Source organism: Stegodyphus dumicola, chromosome 4, assembly GCF_044657685.1.
Source record: "Stegodyphus dumicola isolate Sdum_Otavi_A_Nest chromosome 4, ASM4465768v1".
NCBI classification, from domain to species: Eukaryota; Metazoa; Arthropoda; class Arachnida; order Araneae; family Eresidae; genus Stegodyphus; species Stegodyphus dumicola.
Window position 1 is genome coordinate 27,718,045 of NC_140771.1, and position 17,269 is coordinate 27,735,313.

The 17,269-nt window shown below is 30.6% G+C and overlaps 1 protein-coding gene across 3 annotated transcripts in view; it reads right to left on the reverse strand.

The window, feature by feature from the left end:
• The window catches only part of Son (Son RNA binding protein), a 77,442-nt gene that overhangs the window by 5,514 nt on the left and 54,659 nt on the right, over window positions 1-17,269 (reverse strand). The window contains exons 9-11 of one of the 3 annotated variants that reach the window (XM_085814633.1): window positions 16,865-17,012; window positions 7,525-7,581; window positions 5,751-5,866 (exon numbers count right to left, since the gene is read on the reverse strand). In XM_085814633.1, coding sequence (XP_085670759.1) covers window positions 5,751-5,866; window positions 7,525-7,581; window positions 16,865-17,012 — 321 coding nt within the window. Of the gene's footprint in view, window positions 1-5,750; window positions 5,867-7,524; window positions 7,582-16,864; window positions 17,013-17,136; window positions 17,211-17,269 lie in introns of those variants that run through there. The other 2 variants (XR_015040591.1, XM_085814634.1) reach the window with 2 other exon arrangements.

A 17,269-nucleotide genomic window follows, 5' to 3' on the forward strand; every position in this document is an offset into this window, starting at 1 on the left:
ATTAGCTAATAAAGTGTCTTTGAATACAGGTCTTCATGACAGATCCAAAAATCCGTACCGCTCAGAGGGTTAATAGCAAGTTATCTTGAGAACAAACTTAAAATGCTGATGAAACATCTTTTCTGACAATATGTATCCAAATACCTTAGCGATCTCTGCAGAATAGACCCCACCTGTTCTCAGAGAGTCCAAAACAAGATTAATGATTTTTGCATGTGCAAAATGCCGTAAGAACACACAAACGTAAATGTTTCATAATTAGGAATGACTTTCAAGCATTTAAAGAAGTAAATATTTTCTCTGCTATCTTAAAATAAAAATAAACAAACGTGTATGGATGACACAAACATTAATAAATGACCGATTTGAAAATCATTTCATACCTGTGACTTGAAAACATTTGAGATTAGTTGATTTACGTATGGTTTGGTATATTTGATTATGGCAAAGCATATTAAGGCGTGGTATATCCTTGAGGTGGCCCTTCAAAGATAAACTGGTTCATATCAATGTTACGTATGGCGAAAACTCTGAAAATTCCTATGCAGCTTGCCCATTGATCTGAAACTGAACTCAAGTGACATTACCACTCGGTGCTGGTGGGCCCATATTTACTGGATGATGCTAAACTTGTCCTGGTTATAGACAGTTGTTTGGCTCGTACTTTACTTGATGTTTTAGTAAAAGATAAACATATCAGACGTATTCTTTCCATTAAATTGTACATCTATTATTCAATATGGCTAATGGATACTGAAATGCAGCATTTGCCAAAACACAGCTATAAAGTAGCCTTTCTAAAAATGAGTGCAAAATTTTCGACAGACGCAAGACCATTTTAGAATTTGAAATTCTAGACCACTGAAATATTTTAACACAAAATCTGCTATGTAGAGCATTGCAAGGTCATGGGAGGACATTTCTGCAGACATAAAGGTTTTTGGACATCGTATATAAAAGGCAAAATTCTCCAATTATGGAATTTGTGAAGAAATGTAAAGCATCAATAATAAATGAAGATCCTATGACAGAAGTTTCCCACTGTAATGACAACACCACAATCATCAATCAACTAACAGATAGCAAAATCCATAGTTTGATTTTAAATCCAAAAAATACTGCTACTGAGAGTGACAAAGAGGTTGTTGAGAAAGAAAAGATTTTGATTAACAGCTAAGGCAGAATTTGTGACATGACTGTTAAAGACTTGAATAATGTAACTTTGTAACTGAACAAGAAATTATATCTGTGTACAAAATTAAAAAGAATGTATTAATACAACAAAAAAAAATGAAGCAGCTTACATTGAAAGAAATATTTAATAAAGCAAAAAATAAATTTAGAGCTTTTTTTGTAAATTTTAATTCCCTTAAAATCATAAATTCTTCATTATTTCGTATTTTCAGTTTTATAATTTCTACCAATCTTGCTAAATTTGAACTGATAATCTAAAGACATAAATTTCTGAAATCCGGAATCACTTAAGTACTGACAATTCTTGATCTCAGACTTAGTACTACATTTAAAAACATGAATTCAATGAAGGAATCAAGCAGCTGTATCAAAATCAATGTGTCTGATTTGTTTAAATAAATTGTGAATGCAGATAACACTTTGACACTTTAAGATCCTGAGACAAAATGGCAATTACATGCTTAGGTTAAGGACATTCATCATTGCCACAGAAACTGCAGTTCTCAAGTACAGAAAACGCTGGTGACGTTTCTCATGGGACAAGGATAAATCCTAAAGATTTTGTTACATATTATGAAACATAATTTATAAAGACATAATGGTTAGATTTCTAAGGATAATTCAAAGCATTAGGCATAAAAAAAATCGAATGAATAACTGGTCTCTGCTCTATGACAATAGTATACCATTCTTGTCAAGCAATTTCTAGTTTTAAAAAAAAGGCATAATTCTCAAACATTGCCTCTTTGAAACCAGATTTGGCCCCTGAAACCTCTTTGTTTGTCCTGAAAAGAAGTTTCACTTCAAAGGTCATTATTTTAACAACACTGAAGAAACAACAGCGTTCTAAAATGCAAGTTTTAAAGAGAAATCAAGCAACTGCCTAATGATGTCAAATGTTGTTTAGACTTAATAAAGATTATATGTTGAAGAATAAGATATATGAATGCTATTTTCTTCAACTTTTGATTTTACAGAATTTAAGTACAAAGTTTAGTAGATGCAGCATATTTATTGTTTTCACTTAATGATAAAAACACTGCCTGTGATAAATAACTGTAACTGCCAATTGACAATACTTAACACCTTAACGGCTGGGTGAGCAACCAGTGGGTCACATTTTCTGCAGTTTTATTTGAGAATATAAAACTTGCTAAAACTATAATCTCAGCAGTGATTTTGAGGTTGCAAAATTTATACTCCTATATAAATTTTTTCAGTCTCCAAGCCACTCTGCTCAATTTGCTCCCAAATTTATTAATTATAATTAATATACTAATTTTTTAATTTATTATTTTATTAATTATAATTAATATACTAATTTTTTAATTTATTATTTTATTAATTATAATTAATGTACTAATTCTTAAAATTGTGGACAAAATATTAATTTTGCTTTTTATAGAATGATGTTTATAATACATGAACTATATGAATATATACTGCAATGTTCTGGTAAGCATGCGGTAGTGTGCAAAAGTAAATAAAACTAATATAAAATACCATGTTGCATCCTATATATAATAACCTGCAGTTATTTTTTTGTTTTCTAAGTTATGAATTAAAAATATTCTCAGGTTTGAGATTTGGAATGATCTAACACAAATGTTATATATGTTTAGACAGATGTATGATGTAAGTGCACTCATCAGATCTGATTTGATTGCCCGCTCATGCAGTGCCCTTATGTGCTCATGCCCTTATGTGTGTCGACAGTCAACACATTAAGTTCTTTCATATTATAAATATTATAATAATTATAAATAATCTGCAAAACAGATAATCATCTTTGTCAATATTATGTATGTTAATTATTTACAGAATCATTTTGCCTGCACATTTTTGCAACAAGTATTATTTTACACTATGAATGTCATAAACGAAATAGGTGAATCTAAGTGAATGATTGCAAAATTTCTAACTGTACGTATATGCTATGCTTTCAGGGAAAAAAAATATCAAATGCTTATGATGGAATCTCAAAACAGCACATTATAGCACATCTCTCTATAGATATCTGCTTTTAATTCTGTTCAAATGGTAATATATTCTCTAGCATTCAAACTTTTGCACTTAAAAAAAAAAAATAAGAAATGAGTATTGCTTTTAAATTAAAAATTATTTTCAAATTCAATATTTAAAATAAAGATTTAATTTCATGAATTAGAGCAGATTTTACTTTTATTTAAAAAAGTAAAATATTTGTATGATTTTTCAGTTTTTAAAAATTTTTAAGTGCAAATTTTCACTTCACTTTTTCATTGCAAATTTTCAATTCAACAGCTGAAAATTCACTTCTTTTGCAGGGAGGGTGGACAGGTTGCACATGAAATATGCTTCTTCTTTATTTATTTGGAATATGTTTATTCATTTAAGTTTCTGAACTAGAAATATATCTAAAATAGAAATTTAAATTAGACTAGATAAATCAGTTTTAGGCAAATTTTACTTATCCATAGATATCCAAAATAAAAATGTGTATTCTAATATGGCATAACTGTTATAGGTCTCCAATATCTTGTTATCCTTTACATTCAAAGCAGTTTTCAATATTACTATCAACTCTGCTACAGTTTTGAAGCCAACCCTTTGGCAATTATAAAAATCTTAATTCATCACTCTCCCATTATGTGCAATAAATGCAAATGGCATAAGATTTACTCACAGTTGCTTTTATGAATACTATTTATTTTGAGCAATGCAGCTAAAAACTAGTAATTAATTTGTTGAAAGAGGAGTTATGAACTTCATTTCTTAACAAAATATTTTCTGTTTCATGCCATATGTATCCACAGCTGGAAGACATTTAATGTCTTTTACATTATGAATCACAGACAAAACACCATCTTTGCTTGTTTCAGTTTCTGAACTCTTTTTGAACTTAATGGATAAATTTGTTAAGTGCTTTATATGTTCTTTTATAATTCGCTATCATTCCATGATACAAAATTAAGCCATTTTCTCCAAAAGAAAAAAATTTTAAATTACTTAGCAAAATTACTATAATTTGAAAATTGCTAAAATTATCATAATAAAACTTTTTCTTGGCATTAAAATCACCTACTATCACTTTTATTATAAAAGTGCATTTTTTAACACTTCTTCATAGTATATGCTTAATATCACAAGGATGAAAAAAATGGGGAAAAAAAACTAATTATAATTTAATATTCTCAAAACAATTTATTTATATACTTCACAAATTTAGTTAAATTTTAGTGTACAGATACTTTAATGCAATTACCTTACAATTCCTGATGGTAATTAACCTTTCTAGTGCAACATACGGGGGTGGGAAAAGATTTAATAAAAATTTCTGAATAAATACAAGCTACATCTACATTCTAAATTCAAGCAACAGTTTTAAAAAATATAAATAACAATGTGTTACAATTTCTTTCCCTGTTTTGTAAATGAGAGTTATTATTTAATGAAAAATCATCAAGCTTTTATCTTGCACTGCTATTTCAGCAATGAAATTATTGCTAAAATATAGAATGAGAAAAATAATGTATGTAATGCAATACCCTAATGCTATACAAAATCACTAAATTATTAGTTTCAAATGGTATTTCTCAAAATTTTACAGATAACAGTGGATTATTTTTAAGAAGACATCACTGGGAGAAAATTTGCTTTAAGTAAATATAGGACTTATTATATCTAGTTAAAGTAGATGTCATTTTGGTATGTTAAGCTTGTTTGTGCAGATTACAAGCCGTACCTCAAATGCGAGCTACACTCACTCCTAACCATTAATGTGTAAATCTTTAGAAAATGAAATGAAAACAAAACTGTATCTACTCACATATTCCTTCCCCAAAATATTTGCGTAATTTTCTTCTTAATTTTCCTTTCTTAATCAATTTAGAGAAAAAGCTTTCATAAATTTTAAAATGGGTTTGTCCATGAAGTTCATCTAGTAAAATGAATACAAACTACCTGCAAAAGTCATGCCACATCTTCCCCTTCCAACTGTTGAATTTTAAACCAGCCTAATAGGCCGATCACAAAGCAAACACGAATTGATATTCAATCTACAATTTCGCTAAGTCCACTGCACATTCACTTTCTTTAATTATTTATGGATTATCTGAGGCTTAAGGAGTAGCAGAAACAACAATAACAGGCTATATTCAAGTCGCAGGGAAGCAGAAATGAAGATATATTAAATATTTTAATGTTAATGCTACTATGTATTATTATTGAAATGTATGTTTCTTTTAAAGAAATAATATTGTGATACTCATCTGTAATTTATTCATGATTACTTTTCATTTGCTATTTTCTTACTGTAATTGCATCCTTCAGAAATTAAATTATTCGCATAATTTCCCCCTCTTGATTTTTAGATGATAAAATTGGTGGAAAAAAGAGAGGAGTGATAAGATATATGGTAATTTTATCTTTTTTAAATTGCACACTGTATGTAAAAAACTGCGATTCAAGTTACACACATCATTGTAACTACATCATTGAAGTTGCAGAGCATTTTATGAAGTCTTGCATACCACAATTAACAGAATATAAAAAACTTAATAATATTTCTATATTACCTTAAATAAAAATAACTTTTTGTGAGGAGGCCCTACATCCATTACAACAGTGTAGAGTGGTGGTTTCCATTTACGCTTGCTGCAAAGTTCCATCAAAGCAGATACTGGGTGCTTTCCTTTAACAATACAATAGATTAAAAAAAAGTCACATAAACCATATTAATTTTTACAAGAATAAAACCAAGTCAGACTTCTTTTAAAATCTAATAGAATGTGTGGTAACAGTGATGTGTAAAAATTCAATTGACTTTCTTCTTAAATATAACATTTATTTATCCTGAAATTGGTGAATAATACCTTTTATTTACTCTATTCACTGACAAGATTGGATATAACAATTAACATATTACATGATTGCTAAAGTTATAGGGGCAATTAAAAAAATAATGAAAACACATTATATAAAAGATACTGAGCATAAAATTTAAAGGTAAAATATATACTGATTTTCAGAGTTCTAGAATTGAAACACAAAAATGAAAGCACATTACTGTAAAAGCTTAAAATAAAAAAGTGAAGCACGATAGGCATAATATCAAAACTGAGGCTGAATAATACTGATAAAAAATTTGTATTCTCTCAAGAAACTGCCAATATTAAATACCATTATTAAAAATTAGCTTAGCAAGTACTGCATGTTATCGGTATGCTTCCAACAAATCGGCTTAGTGGCACAAATATTCATTAAATGCATTCAATACATAATTAGGAGGAGTCTCACAAACAAAGACTATATTTCAAATATGTCACTAAACAATATAAATAGTATTTCAAAATAATGGGACTATTCTATGACAGAAATAGAAACAAATGACGCATAATTTCGAAACAAGAGCAAAATATTGTTACGAAATGCCCAGTCACAGTAAGATAGCTTCCCTGCAAGGTGGGTTTAGGGTTGCTGTAAAACGGCAAAGAGCCACAGTTGCCATTATTTGGCGAGAAATCGCCCATTTGGTGACATGCCATAGATGGATGGAAAACCTTCTAGAACAAATTCTTATTGGTTTGCCCCAGAATGTTCTCAAAGGCAAGCCAAAGCTATATAAACCCTGCCTATATGCAGAGTAGCAGTCGATTGTGAGTCTATCAAATGTCTTGTAGTCTAGTATCAAGTTGATTATCAGTCTAGTGTTCAGTTAGTCTATCAAGTGTCTCGTAGTCTATCGAGTTTTATCAACAGTCTACTGTCGAGTTGGTGCATCATTGAGGCTATCATCGAGTGTATCATTAGTTGTAGTGTGGAGAATGTTGAGAGTACGTTGAGTTCTGAAAACGACCGAAACGAGTCAGGAGCTGTATACTAGTGCTTTGCCGTGAAGCTATCTTCCCTGTTATAGCCTGATAGTCTGTTGCTGATTGTTTCGGCGTGTCCACAGTACTGTCCACAGTAATACTGGCTAAGAAATTGTGTTTTCATTCTTCATCAAGTGTTGTCATCAATCACTCCAAATCCATGATCCAGTAAGAAAGCAACAATATTTTAAAGCTGGCTACAAAGCAATAAATATTTATGATGGCACCAGCAAAACAACTACTAGAAAAGCTATCTGCCTATGAGAATTGAATAATAAGGGAAATAAAAAAACTAAACATCAGAATAAATATAAAATCTTAATGCAACTATCCTGTTCCAATTCTGGGAACAGAACCAGAGATTAAACTACCAGTTTCCAGCATCAGCAATTTGCTACTGCTTAACTTCCCAAAATGAATTACTAAAATTATGAAAATTTTTAATTCAAAAGATTAACCAAATAACTGATTTTGTTACCTTGTAGTTCTTTTATTGCTGCTTGTTTTTTAGGATCATCTTCTTCAGATACCAACCCTAAAAGTAAAATACATTATTAATTCACATGGCTAGAACATTTACCCAAAGCAAATTAAAAATATTTAAACTGCCTTTTTAAATGAAAGTTGTAATAAAATATGCAAGAAAATTCACAGTAAATGCAAAAAAGAATTACTCTTGATGAAGAGGGACTGTTCGTCCTCAGAATCGATAGAGTTTCAATTAAAATCTATACCAAACACAAGTTATTTGCCTAATGTTAAGTTTTACTTTGGTATGCCTCTCTCCTTTCAATAAAATTTATTAAAACTTTGTTTACCATAATACTGTGTATTTACCAAGGTAAATTTTATCAGTCAATTCTTCCTGTTTTGGTAAGATATGCTTTTTGAGTACTACTGATTCACCTACAATGAATTTTATCTATAAAAGCAAGTTTTTGGTAAAATTTGATGAGTTCTTATACAAAGCCAAATTAACTGTAATCGCTGGTTGTAAATGCAGCCTAGCTTTCTTCAGAATAATATCCTACTTGATTGCATTTTTCAACATGTAACTACATTTCCACAACAGTTAACTGTGGTAGGGTATAATTTCATTCATGCAAATCAATATTTATATTATTGATTTTTTAGAAATATAAAAGATTGCTAAAGGAGTGAATAACTTCCATTTTTATATGCAACAAATTCTACATACTATTATGAAAATAAACATAGTAAAGCAAATAGAACAAGAGTTTTAAAAGACGACTGTAAATATTGCAGTAGATATTTCAAAATACTTAAATTAATCCAACTCCAGACAAATAAAATTACATAAAAAAATGCAAAAACTTTTAAATTTTTACATGCTTGCACTACATGATGTCAAAATAATACAAACTCTTGCAAAAGCAGTGGCATAACTTCAAAATAAATACTAAGACATTTTGAAAAACTGAACCAGTACTAAAAAAATGGAAGAAGATTGTATGAAAATTAAAAAACAATAACAATTTATGAAGCAGCCAATGCAAATAAAACAAGACTGAATCTGCAGGTAACCAGAGACAGCTTATCTTACATGTTTGCAATAGAAAAGTGGAAATTTAGCAATGATAAAAATACCAATATGAATTCATATTAAAGGTATTTTCTTACTATCTGCAGCCCACAAAAAGTTTTCATGAGGCAATACATTATGTTCCCAAAATAGGCAGACCATGACATTGCCAAAATATAATACAACAACCTTTTGCCGCCTAGTGTGCAGATTTTCAATCCACAGACCAAAATAAATCAATTGGTTTTTGAGTAAAATATCTAAGATGGCATTTGGGACATCATTCAAATTTTCAAATTTTTTGGCACTAAGAATATGTTGTAGGGATTGGAATAAATGGAAATCGGGCGAGTATGTTGAGTGATGCAGCATCTCCCATCCCAATTCATTCTTTTTTTCCAGTGTCCGTCTTGCACAGTGCAGTCTTGCATTGTCGTGTTGCAGAATGATGCCTTTTCTATTGACAATCGCCGGATATTTTTCGATTAAAGATTGGTTCACTCGATCCAATTGTTCAAATAATGATCTGCATTAACAGTTTGTCCAGGTTTCAGCAATTCAAAATGAACTATTCCTCGAATACTCCACCAAACACACAGAAGCATTTGTAACCCCTATTAAAACTGCCTTTTGCATTTTGGATTATCATATAGGATCCATTTTTTGTCTCCAGTAATCAAATGATCAAAAAATGGTTCTGTATGGTGCCGTTGAAACAATACGTTTCATGTGATGGATCGGTTGGCTTTGTTCTCTTCGGACAGAATATGGGGGACTCAAACACCTGCTTTGCTTATTTTTCCATTCTGATTTAAATGTTCTTGGATGATCGACCAAGGTTGGTTAAGAGTGTTTGAAATGGATTTACTTCCACTTCTGCCCTTAGCATGTTGTTGTCAACATGCGCAGAAACAACATTACTTTCCGGTCCCCCTATTATTTATGTAGCAACCCAGGTATCTGCAAGCCATGTAGATGAGCATGAATCTACTTTCAAAGTTCACTTTCATTAAAGTTTGTTTTTTGTTTCACTGAGTGCTTCCCCCCCCCCCTTGACAGGACTGTGGAGTTTGTTGGTTGATGAAAAAGAAAGCATACCATTTCTTCAGAAATACGGCATTTTGCCCAATAGTAGACAATGTAAAAATTCACATTTTATGAAGTTCTTTGTAAAAGATCCAATTTTTTAATCAAAATTTGTGCACCAATGCCAAATTTGCACAATTCTCCGATGCTATTTTAATCACATAAATATTTCTTCAGAAAGGTATTTTGTTAAGATTGTTTCTTGCTTTTTACATTTTACTGATTCATTCTTCCTTTACAAAATTCTTAGTATGGCACCATATTTAAAATAGCTGTTACCGTTTGCGTATTAGCTTTGCGAAAAATTAGTTGTCAATGAACTGTTAACTTTTCAGGGAAGGGGGTTGCAGTAATTAAATAGTACCATATGTAACATTAAATAATTTTAAAATGCCTATCATCGATAAATATCCAGAAAATTTTACAACAAACAAAATTATTTTTTAAGAAATTAAAACCATACAAGTCTGTAAAAGATCAATCTCTTAGTGCACTAACAAAAATTCAAACAGTGGTCTTCCCCCCCCCCTTTAAAACAAAACTGTAGCAGATACATTTTTCTGCATTCATAAATTTTGAAATATTATTATTTTTTTTTTTTTTTTTTTTTTTTAAATTCTTGAATGTATTTATTTGTGTGGAAGAAGATAAAATGTTAGGTACATTTGAACAAAATGGATTTCTAATCCAATTTTGGTTTTCATAATTCTCAGAAAAACACATGTTGAAATTATTTATAAATGAAAAACAATGATTTTTAATGTTGGATGCTAATTCTTCTTTTGTTTTCAAATTATTGTCGGTTAGAAAATTTTCTAAAAGTGGTAAAATTTATATTATTATCCAGTTTCTTGATTAATAGGTCAAGTTTTTTTATCACTGCATTTATTTTATCTCTAATGGTAAACAAATTAACACTTTACCCTTGTAATCCTAAATTTACTTCATTTAACTGCAAAAAATATCAGCTAAATATGCTAAACGTGCCAACCATAAATAAACAATTTTGCAATTCAAATTTTGAATCACAGAGGAAAATTTGAATTTTTGATTGAAGTTCAAAAAGACAATTTAAAACTTTGCCTCTGGACAACCACCTTACTTCAGAAGATAAGCCTTTCATGTTCACTGCTGATCTCTAGGCATAAAATCATAAATATTCTTGAATTTCAAGCTCAGTTTTTTAATAAAATTAACAATTTTCAGGTTTTCAAGGATTGTTTTCGCTACTAAAGCTTCCCGATAAATGAAACTGTCAGCAAATTTAGTTTCACGTGCGACTTTCTTTATTTAAAAAAAAACACCAAAATGCTTTCCTGCTAAAATCTGAGCTCTGTCACTGCATTTATTCCAAGGAATGTCATTCTCTGATAATAAAATTATCAATTACTTTGGAAATTTCATTGGCAGTTGCTCTATCATTAAGAGATTCATAAAATAAATACTCTTTGGCAATTTGTTTGTCTTCTTCGAAACATATGTAAACTAATAGTTGAACAAAGTTATCAGTATTTTTATCCAACTGCAATGTGATATACTCACTGATTTTTATTTTTTGAAAAAGTGTCTCTTTTATGGAATTTGCCATTTAATGAATTTGTCAACTTACTGTAGCCTTTGATAGCAGAATAGCATTAAGTTCATTAGCCGCTTTTTCATTGAATAATGTGAAAACAATATTTTTAGCTGCTGGCAACATAAGGTTTTCTCCAATAGTGTAAGCCTGCTCAGTCTTAGCAATTCTTAGGCTTAGCAGGTAACTAACTTCCAAAACTTTTTCACTTGAAACAACAAAACCTTTCACTACTTGTTTACTATTTTTGAACTCCGATAATTTCCTCTTAATACATTCTTCAGATTTATCCTTTAAATTGGCAAGCTTAGATGGTCTATTTTCAAATTTTGCTTACATATGATGTCCCAGAAGAAAGAAAGAAAATTCAAGATAAATTAATATTTAATTTAAAGTTTAATTTGAGCAATGCATTGCATAAAATGACTATAAATATATTTCTACAATTTAAAATACACTCTTAGACAAGAAAAAAAAAAAAAAAAAGACGCACCGAGAAGATCTAAAGCAATTTGGACACAAATTGATATGCATACAGGTTTCGACAGAAAATGCAAAGTTTTACATTTTGGCTGTCAATGAATGAACGGTTGTCGCTACAGCGCATCTGATCTGAGCAACTGGCAGGATATTTAACAGGAGAAATTACGATTCCAGGTCATAAATTCTTCACGAATTTCATTCCGCGTACTCTGGTAGACAGTAACTATGCCTTGCATACAGATGTGCGAACGATATGTGCAGATGTCAGAATTTGAGAGAGGTCATGTAGTTGGGCACAAAGAAGCCGGTTGGTCTTACCGGTGAATAGCTCGACATTTGAGCAGGAGCGATGCCACTATTAGACTGTATTGGCAGGAATGGGTGAACCATGGCCGCACACAACGTCAAGAAGGAAGTGTTAGACCTAGAGAAACGACAGAAGGTGAAGACCGAGCAATCGTCAGAGCGGCACTCACAACCCCAGATGCATCATTACCATCGATTGTAGTGCTTCAGTGACCGTAAGGACCATTCATAGACGGCTCACAGAAAAGGGGCTGAGTTCAAGACGCCCCTTGCGCCAACTACGATTGACCTCTGTACAACGTCAAGCCCGTTTGCAGTGGTGTCGGGCTCATTCGCACATGAAATGTCATTGACTGGAGTAGAATAGTTATTAGTGATGAGTTCCGCTTTGAACTGAGCCCTGATGACCAGCGAAGGAGAGTCTGGAGATGCCCCAGAGAGAGGGGTGATACTAACCTGACTGTCTTCCGGAAGACAGGCCGACAACCAGGAGTGATGGTCTGGGGTCTTATTTCATTTCATAGTAGGACCCCTTTGGTCACAATCTTACGATATATCCCTTAGTGCACCAATCCGTCGCAACCTTACAGCACAGCGATACGTCGACGAAATTCTAAGATTCGTCGTGTTGCCCTATATGTCACGCTACCCTCAGCTTACATTTCAGCAAGATAATGCCCGTCCTCACACTGCACATGTTTCTACTGCTTGCCTTAGTGCTTGCCAAACATTACCTTGGCCAGCAAGGTCTCCAGAGCTCTCTCTTATTGAGCACGTTTGGAGCATTATGGGCAGGGCCCTCCAACTAGCTCGGTATGTTGACGATCTAACGCGCCAGTTGGACAGAATTTGGCTTGATATCTCTCAGGAGGACATCCGCAACTTCTATCAATCAATGCCAAGCCGAATAACTGCTTCCATAAGGGCCAGAGGTGGACAAACGCGTTACTGACTTTTTCACTTTGTGAAGCTCTATCACTTCAATAAATCATCCAATTTTTCTCAAACTGTAATCATTTGTTTTTTTGTACATGTACATCACTTTTTCAGATCTCCCTTCTTGGTGCGTCTTTTTTTTTTTTTTTTTTTTTTTTTTTTTTTGTTTCCGTCTAAGAGTGTATAGAAAAATCAATTGAAAATTTTTAGATAAAAATTTAGAAAATCAATAAAAATAATTTGTCTTCCACTTCATGTCAAGTCTGTTACCTTGAGATTATTTTATTCCCAATTAGTCTGTAAATCTGCCTAAAAATGGGGAGTACATATTCAAAGTAGTCAAACTTAGCTTCACTAGTATATCTATATCACTGAATATGTACTGCCCCTTTTAGACAGATTTATAAACTAATTTTGGGTAAAATAATTTGGATTTTTATTTAAATTGTACTACAGTTAGCTTTTTACTATTCTTCCTTTTATGCTTCATTTTATCACATACTCACTCAGTCCAGACATATATGGAAATTTTATGCCAAATGGCTTAAGTTAAACTGTGAAGTAAAATAATAATCAGCATGACTCATAACAGAAGCTTGGCTGTTGCCACTACAGTTGTTTGCTTAGAGACAGAGTTAACGATCAGAACAGATGTGAACAACTGATGTTGGTAAGCGTTGAAAGTTATTTGCACTTAGACCAAGTTGGTGTCATAGCTTTGTCAATTTGCTGAAATTGTAACCCAGTTAGTATAAAGTATTTAATATAAAGTTTAAATAAGTCACTGAAGTACCACAGATGATAGATTGTTTTGCATTACTTTAAGTCTCATTAGCTGAAAGGAATAAATTTTTACGTTTTTGGTGTTTTACTTTGCATACACAATAAACGTAAATGGAAAGGAGATAACTTACCTTAGGATGTAGAGATAACTTCTAAAGGTGAGCAGTTAGTTACAAATAATTAAATTACATAGTTTGATACTCTTAGTCATAATAGATTTACATGGTGACAATTACAGTTAAAAAAATTTCTAAAAAATATCCATTGAAAAAGGCACTAAGAACATTTTGCTGCAGTTATAATTTATGATAATGATTCTAAAATGATATTAGTATAACTATACATTAAAAGCTACAACAAATTTATGTTTTGCAGCAACAATAAACAACAAAATATTTATGCATCTTTAATTGAAAAATTTCCAGATATTTTAGCTAATTTACATCTATTTCTGTCTCTTTAGGATCTAGTTAGATATTTTATTTGTCTCAATAAATAAATAAATGTTCCCCCTAGTCTGTGCTTCATCTCCTTATTTGTTAATATTTTAATAATGTACCTTTAGAGAATAATTCTCTCTCTCTCTCTTTATGAAACCAATTTCTTTTTCAATAAATTATGTCTTCATTTTAAAATTTTCAGATTTAATTAAAGATTTTTGTTATTCTAAAGAACTGTACTTAGAATGTATAGAAGAACCTGCTAATTTCATTTTTCTAATAATATTTGTGTTGAAAATAAACATGAAATGATATAAGGTCAAGACCTGCGCCACAGCCAGTGCAGAAGAATTTAGGGCAGGTACACACGCACGTATGGCACAATGAAACATATATTATGAATCTTTTAATTCACTGTTGGTTTTTCAATTTTTAATTTTCTTGATTGCTTTGATACCTGTGTTTAGTGGAAAGCTAAGAAAATAAATGGAAGATAAGCATATTAAGAGAAAGATTTCTAGGATCAAAAAGAGAAAATGCAAATAATTTTCTTTTCACTGTTCTTCCAAAAATTCTGCAAAAGGTAAGTAATTCATCACAAATTTCTTAAAAAATACATCCATTACATGTTAATAATCATGAGACACTTCATTTCGTCACATTTTTCCTGAAACTGTTGGCCTATAAAACTTGCCTTCACGATAATAATAATCTATAAATCTTGCCTTTAGACCTTCCAAGGTGCAATCCAGAAGAAAAGTTAAAAAAAAAAAAAAAAAAAAAAAAAAATCACTACCAACTCAGTAAGAGCAAAATCCAGTAAATTTTTGAAAAAAATTCAGAAAAGAGAAGAGTAAAGTGAATTTTTAAGAGAAAACTGATACACATTTAAATATTCTGAAACAATTACACGGAAAAAAATTCTTAACATGAATATATATATATATATATAAGACAAATGATATTAATTTTAAATAATTAGAGTAGCATTTTTGTTTTTTCTAAGAAGCATTTTGGGAACTGTGCTTAGCATTTAAATTTTTCAGAACCAAAATATTTCAAAGTCACCAAAATAGAATTTTTCGGAATCAAAATATTTTTATGTCACCAAAATGCACAGTAATGTTACTTTAAAATATGGCAGAAGAAAATAAAAATATTTTATTTTAATGTTATTTCTTAAATATAATTTTGTTATCATTATTTATATGATATTTATCAGAGTTATTGTAAAAAATCATCAACATTCGCAAATCTCCATATAAAATTTTTTTTTAATACAAACTGATTTTGAAATTACCAAAATTGATAAGTTGTCAAACTTAGCGCCACATAATAAAAGAATTCCAAAAAGGGAAAGTTGTGTCTGATGTGATTTTTTTTTTTAACTCTTCATTCACAAAAAGAAAATTATTTCAAATGCTTGTATTTCAATCAAGGCAGGGCCTCATACCTCAAACTCGAGTATCAACCATTTCTATTATGAAGTAGGAAATAATTTAGGCGCTAACACATCGAACATATATTTGTCAATATATCATCACCAAAATGTATTCCTCCAAAACTCATGCTCAAAATGGCAATTGTCAAAAAAAAAAAAAAAAAAAAAGAGAGACAGATGCAAACAATTAAGGACCTTTCGTTGGATTTTACTAAAATTAATTACTTTTAAGAATCAAAAATTGTTTCCAAAAATTCTAAGGACTTTTAAATTTTTTAAAAAAAAAGAGACAAGAAAAATTTTTAAACAAAATTTTTGGAATTCTAAGGACTTTTAAATTTTTTAATGACTGTATGAGCCCTGTTAAAGAAGTAATTCCTTCATTTTCTGCTTGCATTAGTCAGTACATACACACTCAAAGGATAAATCCAGATCATAAAAATGTGCATGGAAATTACTTTGATTAATTAATAGATGGCACTAGCATTTCGTGTTAAACATGACATGCCTTTTGACTTTCCAGAGACTCACAACTGACAGCTCTGTAGATAGATACGTGCTTGACTTCACACACTAATTAACTAGTAACAATTAAGTTCCTATTAGAAGATTTGATTCTTCGATTGTTAAAGTATTCGATCTTGTCTGATTTGTACAAAGCTGAACCATTGAATGATGTAATCAATGATTTGCAAATAGTATAAATATTAAACTTTATATTTTTTAAATCATTCGATGTTGATTTCTATCAACCTTTGAATTTTGAACAATGTGAAAATGAATATAATTATCATCAAAATATAAAGATGAAAATACAGTATTAGTGAAAAAAACATTGTTACCAAAAAATTCTCTCATAAATTTGATTCCAATTTCAAGTAGCCATATTTAAGATAGCATTTCATACATTTTAATTAAAAGCTATAAATGCTTCTAATAAAAATACAGTCCACAATATTTGTATAAATGCATTTTTTAAAAATCAATGTGTTTACTTTTGTTTTACAAAGTTAACCCCTTTTGCAAAAGCTAGCTTATGTACATAATTTTAACAATTACCTACACATTTTGCTTTATAAAGTTATTCTTTACTTCTTGAAATAAATCAGTTTTCAAATCACCCCCCAAAAAAACTTAGAAGGCAGCATGAAAAATTTTACATGTTTTTAACTTTTGTTTACACCATACTGTGCACTGAAATTTTAATTAACATTTAAGGATTATTACCTTTTTTATCTGTTTTGATACTGAGGACTAGAGGTTCCAATGAACCTTCTTTATTTTTTCCAAGGCCTTCGCCTGGATTCCAGCCCATTTTCTTAAGCAAACTCATTCCTTTTCCTTCAGTAACTGGGGCAGCTTGAGTAAATATGTCCTGAAAACATTCATATATACTTTAATTTGCAACCTAAATTTTCTTCAAATATTCCCATACCATAAAATAAGTAGTTTATACTGAAAGTTTTTATAGATCTTTTCTGTTATAGAATGATAAGTACCAGACAGGTTCCTCTAGAAAAATATAGGCACCAATGTCAGCAAGAAAACATACTTTTTCATCTGCTCATTGCCACTGTGGAAAAAATTATAAAATATAAGAAATATAGAATATTTTCTGTTATAACACACATC